The sequence below is a fragment of the Cyprinodon variegatus genome, unplaced genomic scaffold (assembly GCF_000732505.1).
Source record: "Cyprinodon variegatus isolate N-32 unplaced genomic scaffold, C_variegatus-1.0 Scaffold1544, whole genome shotgun sequence".
Taxonomy (NCBI): Eukaryota; Metazoa; Chordata; class Actinopteri; order Cyprinodontiformes; family Cyprinodontidae; genus Cyprinodon; species Cyprinodon variegatus.
Window position 1 is genome coordinate 34,262 of NW_015151997.1, and position 9,002 is coordinate 43,263.

Sequence of the window (9,002 nt, forward strand, 5' to 3'; positions counted from 1 at the left end):
TTCGCAGACATCCTGCGCTTTGTAAAGTGACATGCAACTTTTTTAAAAACAAATGAACATGGCACGGAAGCACCACTGTTATGATGCAGCACCTGAAAAGAAAACACATGTTTGTTTCGTTTTAAAGTGGGGAAACGTAACGTTAGTTTCTCAGGTAGCTCATCTGATGCTTTCCTTACCGTGTTAGTAGGTTACAGACAGTGATAAGGTTGGCTACTTATTTTGGTTTTAATTTCATTTGAATTAGCTTAAGCAGCGTTTATATATATATATATATATATATATATATATATATATATATATATATATATATATATATATATATATATATATATTTTCAGTACAAAAGAACAGTTGCAAACAAGTCAGTGTCTAATGTTCATTGTTACATTGTGAGGACTTTTTTACTTAGCAGTTTTTCTTTAGAAAAATTAACATGTCTTCTTTCTCAGGAGAAAAAGAAGCCCGCACTTGACTTATAGTTTCTCCAGCAGTAGAAAAGGTGTGGATGATGCTTGCACACAAAAAATACCTGGTTGCCAAGTTTAACATTGGCATAGTGTCACTCACATTCCACCACCAGGTCACTGCATTCACAGAGGTTAGGGTAGACGGATTTACGCTGACTGGCTTTTTCCTCCTCACATCAGAGTCAGATGCTACTGTGAAGAAAATAAAAATAAAATAACAGTTAATATAAGGTTAGCTGTTTAACCAGCGGACCCAATGGATGAGCATAATTTTACAGGTTACAAGTGTAAGCTTTTGATTTAGCTAGCTATACAGCACTAAAATAATGCTACAAGGCTAACTCAGCATTTGTTGCAATAGACACAGACACAGTGCCGTCCTCGGCACTCTCTGATGAGGCAGAGTCTGGGGGGTGATACTTTGATTCACTCAAATTAGTCGTATTGCCAGCCTTAGCAACAATGACCTTTTTGCATGTATTGCATTGCGCACTATTGGTATCAGTCTTAAAAAAGTGAAAGCACACTTTTTACCTGGGTAAAGGGGTTCCACAACTCTCGCAACCAGTTCACAACAGATACACTTGAACCCTGGCTGTAGGCATGACCCCATATGTATTTTTCTTGGATAACCCAATCACGTTAAATGTTACAGCCAATCACCGAAACTTGGCACAGAAAGAGGAGGCATGTTTTGATACTCTGTAAAACCGAAGCATTTTGGTCGGTACCATAAAAGAACTGATGTTGGGTACGCAGCCCTACTCAAGTACGCTAAAAACATTCTCACTACTGGCATGAGAAAACAAGAATAATGTGGCCCTAATGACCGGATGCAAGCCACTTAAATATAGGCAGGAGCAGGTGGCTCAGATGAGAAACCGGGCACAATTGGACAGGTGAATGAAATGAATAATTAAACCATTCATCAGCGCCACAGTCATGACAGAGCCTTGGTATTTGACTTTAAATAAAATCTTCCATAAAATCAGGACTGTGAGACTGGCTTTTTTTTTTTTTAGGCCCTTTGTGCAAACCAGAAATGCTCACAAGAGCACCCTCTCCACAAAGTGGTATTTTGATCTTTCCTCTATATTGACATCAATCCTGGAGGGGTGCTAATAATTGCGTCAATTGCTGTCACTAATCCTTTCTCTATTCCATAGAAATTGGGAATTTCACAATTCAGAGACTCACCTGTAGGCAGTTTGTAGGTATTTTTGCTCGTGTAACTTTTCATATATTTTGTAAGAGACCAGGAAACAAACCATGGCTAACTGGAAATGCTGCTAATGCTACATCCAAAAGATGTCTCGAGTTAGTTAGGTTGTCCCCCAGTTTAGACAAAACTGAAGTGTTCCATAAGGGTCTCTCTTTGTCCACTATTTTGACTGCAGCCAGCAATTACCATTTACAAACACTAGATGACACTCTTCTTCTTACTTACTGTGACATAATCAATCAAGTCAGGTTAAAAAGACCATAGCTAAAGTTCTCACATTTTTGCAGATGTTTTTCTGCCTCTGGCAACGAGATGAATAATAACATTGTTGGAAAAGTGGAAAAGTTTCAGTTTGTTGCTTTGATGATAGGATTCCCTTTCTTATTCTAAGGACAGATCTTAGCTCCCATTATTTTTCGAGGAGCTAGCAGCATTTTAGCATTACATTAAAGCTCCAGAAAATGAACCCTCCTTTTTTTATATCAAACAGTTAAGAACAGTCTGAGTAACAACATTAATGACTGTCTTGTTTTCATCAGCACCTAAAAAGTTTTAAGGAAAGAAATTCAAAATTGTTTTACTTCAGTGTCTCTTCTTACCATTGTATTATATGTAAATAACCTAAACAAGTAAATCCTAATTAGGTGCATTGTTCTCTTTCTCCCTCTCTCTCTCTTTCTCTCCTCTCTCTCTTTCTCTCTCTCTCTCTCTCTACTGTTGAGGAAAACAATATTGCTTGGTGAAAGTACATTCAGCACATCATGTCATAAAGCTGTCAAGATTTTGGAGGTGCTTGGATGGCAAGCCTAACATATACACAAGTCAAATTCTCAAATGAGAATGAGCTCAGTTTATTCAATTGATTGAAAATGAATTTAAAGTATATTTAAGAAACATTGTATATGTAAAATTAGATTATGGATTAGGGCATACAGTCGTCCATGTAAGCCAAAAGTTTGAGCAGATCACCCTCATCGCATCTTTTCTGTGATTCTGTGTAAACTGAAAACAGGACTTCAGATATTTTCCAACAAAGGCTGCTCTGGTTCTCACCAGTCTTTCACAATGACCAGGTTTTAAAGAAAAACTGTACCTTATCTTGTTGTTCTCTAAAGTTCTTGTATAGAGCCTGTGATTCCAGAAACCGGTCAGCTTAATTTAAATGAGAAACATTTGGGTTTTGTGGCATTTAAAAATATGTCTGTGTGTGTAAAGGGCCAGAATACATTGCATGTATCATTTTTGTGATTTACCTAATCTTTGTCTTAATTTTGTCTCCCTCTGTTGGGCCCAGCTGCAGCATTCGTCATCATGACTAAAGAAGAGAATGTGCAGGAACAGGAGAAGGGGACGCATGAGGACGAGGAGCAGGAGGAAGCTAGGGTTCAGAGGGAGGAGGAGTTGACAGAAGAGGAGGAGGAAGAGGAGGAATATGAGCTAGAGGAGGAGAAATCCAAGGTAGAGAACGAGGAGGAAGGTGAGCAGGAGGGAGAAAGGGAGGAGCATGAGGAGCAGCAAGGGCAGGAGGATCCCCCAGTGGAACCAGAGACTGAGATGATCTCAGTTTCTGAGCATCAAAGTCCGGTTCACGAACCACCCCGCCGAGCCATGGTGCACCCCTCAGCCCAGGCCCCACTTCCCAAAGACTATGGTATGTTTTACCGCCTTAAATATGCCTTTGAAGAATGTACTGTGTCAATGCCGCTTTGAAAAGACATGGTTTACCTGAAGACCTTCTTAGATTTATCTTTTTTTAGTAATTGAATGAATATTAATTAAATAGAAGTAAGTCATGATTACAGATCTTTAAACTAATTCTTGGATAATGTATTTTATTTCAAAATCACCAATCAAGTTCAGAACAATTCAGTTTGAGTGATCCTACAAGTATTTAGTTCTAAAGCACAAAAAACAGTGAAATTGATTTTTACTTCTGTTAACTTTGTCTGTAGGATAGAGGAAGTTTTACCTCAGGTAACTGTTTCTGTGGAAATATGCTGTACAGCTCTGAGGAGCTCTGATTTCACCTTCTCATGCATTTAATTCACTGCAGATCAAAGTATTTGCTTATAATGGAGACGAAGAGACAAAGAAAGAAACTGATTGATGTATTTCTATCTAATACTATAGATATCATTTTTTTTTGTACTGCTGTCTGTCAAGAAGTCCTGACAGGCAAAGAGTAGAAAAGCAGCTTAAACAGTTTATCATGGAAGAGGAGGAATGATTATTTAAAAGCAGAGAAAACCACAATAAATTCTCTAATAAGAGATCATTATGTGACTTCTAGCTAGTGTCGGAAAGTAACAAAGTAAATTTACTTGATCATTGCACTTAAGTACTTTTTTGAGTATCTTTACTCTGCTTGAGTAAGTTTTGGGGTGGTAACTTTCACTCCATTACATTTCTAGGAAGCTGCTAGTTACTTTGTAGTTTTGGCTCAGCTTGATTTTGTAATCTGTTGTTGCTGTTTTTATTTCTTAAAATGCAGTTTCATCATGCAAAATAGCAGCCCTAAGTACTAAATTTTGACACCAATGTTTTAGAGATTTCCTGACATTCCAGAAATGTGAAAAACTAAGGGGCAGATATTGGAAATTCATACATTTTATTAAGGCGTGAGGAGAATCAAGGCACTTCTGTTATCTTTTTTTTTTTATAAGAAATAATCAAATAGCTAACTTTATTTTCTTAGGAATTTTCAATGCTGAAATTCAGGTACCACAGGTGGTGTAGGTATTTTATAGAATTTGTTGGTGGTTCTACACATCTGCTGGGTTCTGAAAGTTATGTGGTTCTTTAAAATGACTCTAAAAATTATACAGAAATGTACTGATATTCAAAAATTTTATTGATAGTTTTGAAATACATGTACTTTTAAATACTTAATTTCTTTCAAAAATGAGTACTTCAGTACTATAACTTGAGTATATGTTTGACCGATTAACTTTTACTTGTAGTTGACTAAGGTTTGACTATGAGTACCAATGCTCTCACTCAAGCACTACAGTACTACTGTTGAGTACTTCGTTCAACATTGCATGTCCGATCTGCTGAAAACAGAAGTTAAGACACTGTGGTTTGATGACACAGAGAAAACTTTCTGTTTCTCTGGGATCCTGTTTGCCTACCTGGGCCTTTGCTGCAGTTGTCTTCTAACTCTTTACTGATTTTGATTTCTGCAGCATTCACCTTCTTTGACCCCAACGACCCTGCATGTCAGGAGATCCTCACCGACCCCCGGACCACCATCCCCGAACTGTTTGCCATCGTCCGGCAGTGGGTCCCTCAGGTGCAGCACAAGATTGACATCATTGGAAATGAGGTGAAAAAATGATGCCCTCCCTTTTAGACTATTGTGTTGGTTGGGTCATAACAGCATAATTTCAAATGAATGACAAGACAGGATCTGTTTATTTTTAGCTAGCCTGACACTGTCACTAACTGTCACACCCGGACAGATTAGGAGCAATGCAACACCAGTTTTTACCTCCCAAGCAGTGGGGAGGTGTGTTGAGAATCCAAATGCAGAGACAGAAGCTGAGGTGGTTCTGTTGGTGCCATTTTTCTATTCAGTAATTTACGCACATATTATTTTTGGATATGTTTAGTATTTGCATATTATAGAATATTTACAATTGCATTATAACTACGTTACTGTTTTACACCGTTAATAATTTCCTTCTAGGTTAATCTGCATTCAGTTTAATGCTTAGATTAATTTATTGTTAGTCAATAGGAACTGACGCTGAACAATGACGTGTCAGAGCTCGGGCGTCTATGGAATGTAAAGAAAATAAAGACGGGGCAAACACACTTTTTTCTACCGTCGTTCAAACTCTTAACACGCGTAGACTCGTTCATTCCGTCTGGCAGAGTGGTTATTTGCATGCATCTGAAGAAAGAAATGGTCATTATTTTAAGCACGGACATTTAGCCACTACAGGTTCCTTGCAGAATTAATCACAGGAATGGGATTAAAGGGAACACATGATTTAAGGAGAGAATTAAGATAATCCAGGCAAAAGTAACTGCAGAGGAGGAGTATATATGGGAGGCAGACAATGAATGGCATAATCACCTAATTAGGAGCAGGTGTAGACAGAAGAGACTAGAAGAGATCTAAGGGCAAACGTGCACTGTATGAAATTTTTAATCTTTATATTCAGCTGCAGCTCAAACTGTACACCGCCGCCACAGGGTTTAAAATTTCACAGCTCACGATACGATCTAATGCGATCTAACTTCTCACACTGTACATCCAAAAAACATGTCGGAGCCCAGAGAGATGGCGCTGGTCGGACTCATCCATCTGGATGCCAAATGTAGCCAGTAGAAGCAGAAGGATTAATTTGTTTGCAGAGTGTGCAAGGTTCAGGTAAATCAGCTAGACACATGTAGCTCTGCTTCGATGAGACTGACACATGGCCCAATCCCAAAATCTGAAAAGGGCAAAAGCTGGGAAAGTGGGAAAGGAGAGTAGCAATAGGGGACAGCAGAGTCACCAGGGTAATACAGTAGTGCTTGAAAGAGTGTGGGGAAGGGACTGGAGAACTTAAGATAAATAATCCACAATGGGAAAACTTAATCTGAAGATAACAGAAAACTATAAATATCAAGAACTACAGCATGAATTCAAGAAATAATAGGAATGTTGAATAGAGAATATGTAAAAAAATAATAATAATAAAATACCTAAAATAAACACCAAATAAGAGTAAACTAACATGTAATTTAAAAAAAAAAATACTATTTTAACAGCAACACAGGATAAACAAAATCACTAGCAAAACCAAAAATGAAAACTTGAAACTGAATAGTTTCATGTGCTACGTGGTCCCAATGTAATTTCCCATTGGGAACCTACTAGCGCTAAGTTGATAACTGGTTCTGAGACACCAGCCAAAACCAATCTTGCCTGTGAACCTTTCGCTACAACAATCCCGCCCCCTTATTTATCTACCATTCACATTTACTATATTTACTCATGTAAAGTCGCGCACCACTTAGGAGAATTTGGAACTGCAATCCCTGGAACAGCCGCTTTCCTATGACTTTAAAGAGTTACTTACATTGTTATGACAAAAACATGAATAGTTTTGGTTTTTGTAAGCCACAGATAAAATGGCTTCGGACAGAGAGAGGCACAAGCTGGTGAGCATTATTCAGACGTTACAATAACTGAGCATGAAGCTGACTGAGAGTGGAAGAGGGAAAAAAATCCTGGAGTTGGCGGTTGCATGACTCAGAACCAGAAATTATTGGACAGGGATAAACTGAACAAACTGCTTCAGAATAAAAGTAACAATTCTTCTGCTGTGGTAAATGTCATTGTTTCTCTCTGTGTTGCAGTTGCTGCAACCACAAACTAAAGTATTCACATCCTTTGAACTGTAATTATTTCCCATTCCAACATAAAACACCCTGAAAAGAGGCTCAAGAACCTCCTCTGGCTGATTGTCTTTGGTCTGCTGGGGTTTGTCTCCAGCAGCTTTGAACGTCTTCAGGTTATTATGTGCTCGTGAAACATCATCAGCCTCAGCCTTAGTACTGTTACAATTCACAAGAACACAAGACTGAGAACAGACAAAGTCACTGGATGTTGTTCTCTCCTCTCCCTCTTTACCAAGTAAGCATTAGAGCAGACTTATCCCTTCTCGAGATGACAGCTCTCCCAGCATGCATAGCGGCTGCAGCCTCTTCCAGTGGAGCGCTCACAGAGCTCAGAGTATTAAGTTAAAGGTGTTTTTTTGGGTTAGGGTTTTGTTCTGTTACCGTTGTTCTATAAAAGTACATTTTAAGATAATTTGAGGTGAGAACATTTAAGAGTCAATATATGTCCCATTAACTGATTTAGTGCTTGATTTAAAAAAAGTTCAGATGTTGAGAGGACCGTGGCAACCAGCAGAACTGCGAGGCTACAGCAGCCAGGTCTAATGTCAGGGGTACTTTGCACACTGCATACTCGTCTGCGATATACTGCCGGCTCTGATGGCGAGTTTTTTTGTTTTATTTGGCAAATTTTTCATTTGATTTGTGTTTATCTGACTGTTTTACTTACTATTACCCAACTAAAAATGTAAGAATTTATTTTTATCTAGAGACTACTAATAACAGGAGGTGAAATGCAGCTCCAGATGAGCAGAGCGTGTGGTGACGTCACAAGCTTCGTTCCAATTTACCCATATTTATTCTGCGTACTCCTGTTCTTCCAGAGTCCATACATTCTTGTGTACAGACACAAGTCTGTACTCGCGTTCTTGTGAATTGAGAAACCGCCAGTTCTTCACTGTAACATGTGCTGGGTGACACCATCTGTTGTTTACAAACACTGCCAACCCACCTCCTTTGAATTTCCTAGTCTTCTTAGACTTAGATAGTTTTTATTGTCATTTTGTAAACACAGTGTATACAAAACAAAATTATTATTATTTTTTAACAGCTTTCAGACAGTAAATGAGCAGCAGCTTGGAAGTGAAATGAACATTTCCATCCGATAAAGTGCAGCAGTGATAAAATGTAAACCGTGTGGGTTTACATCAGTTCTTTAAATCTGCTCGTATGATCAGAAAGCCTGGCAGATAGACACTTGAGTCCAATGATGTGATCCTGCAGCTATGTTTCAGTAAAACATATAATGCTGCATTGCCGATATTCTGGCCTGGTCTTTGCTAGGGTTTGGAGTTCTTCTAAATTTTTTCCTAAAGAACTCAAATTCCCAATGATGATTTATGGAAGAGATGGTTTAAGTTTCTTCTTTACCTTGCTCCTGCTTTTCAACCTTCTTTATCAAATCAGCTGGTACTTGCTGACGTAGTTGAAGTATTATTTCAGCTTTCGAGATGTTAAATAGTTGCTCCTTTCTATGTAACTTGTTGCTCATAAGTTTCCTTAAAGGACATAAATATCAATAAAAATCCCTCCAGCATTAATCAGCATAGGCGAAAAATAAATAAAAAAAAGAAACTGATTCAAAAACTGGAAGGATTTAAATTATCTGAAAAAAGAATCTCAGTCAAGCTGGCAGAGCTACTCTAACATACAGGCACCTTAAGAAGTGCAATTCTAGAAAGTTTATCATAATAAATTATCATAATAATTTTCATAGAGCTATCAGAATAAAAAAGGAAGAAAAAGGGGATGCTTACAAATAAATGGCCTTTATTAAATGTTTTCACTAGAAATAAAGTAAAACTCAGCCGCTTGAGGTTGGAAATGTGGAAAAGGTAAAGGGATGGATGGATGGATGGATGGATGGATGGATGGATGGATGGATGGATGGATGGATGGATGGATGGATGGATGGATGG

General features: G+C 38.2%; 1 protein-coding gene across 1 annotated transcript in view; it reads left to right on the forward strand.

The window, feature by feature from the left end:
• The window catches only part of clip3 (CAP-Gly domain containing linker protein 3), a 41,857-nt gene that overhangs the window by 21,409 nt on the left and 11,446 nt on the right, over positions 1-9,002 (forward strand). The window contains exons 2-3 of the mRNA XM_015403694.1: positions 2,987-3,343; positions 4,878-5,017. Coding sequence (XP_015259180.1) covers positions 3,004-3,343; positions 4,878-5,017 — 480 coding nt within the window. The 5' untranslated portion in view covers positions 2,987-3,003. The remainder of the gene's footprint in view (positions 1-2,986; positions 3,344-4,877; positions 5,018-9,002) is intronic.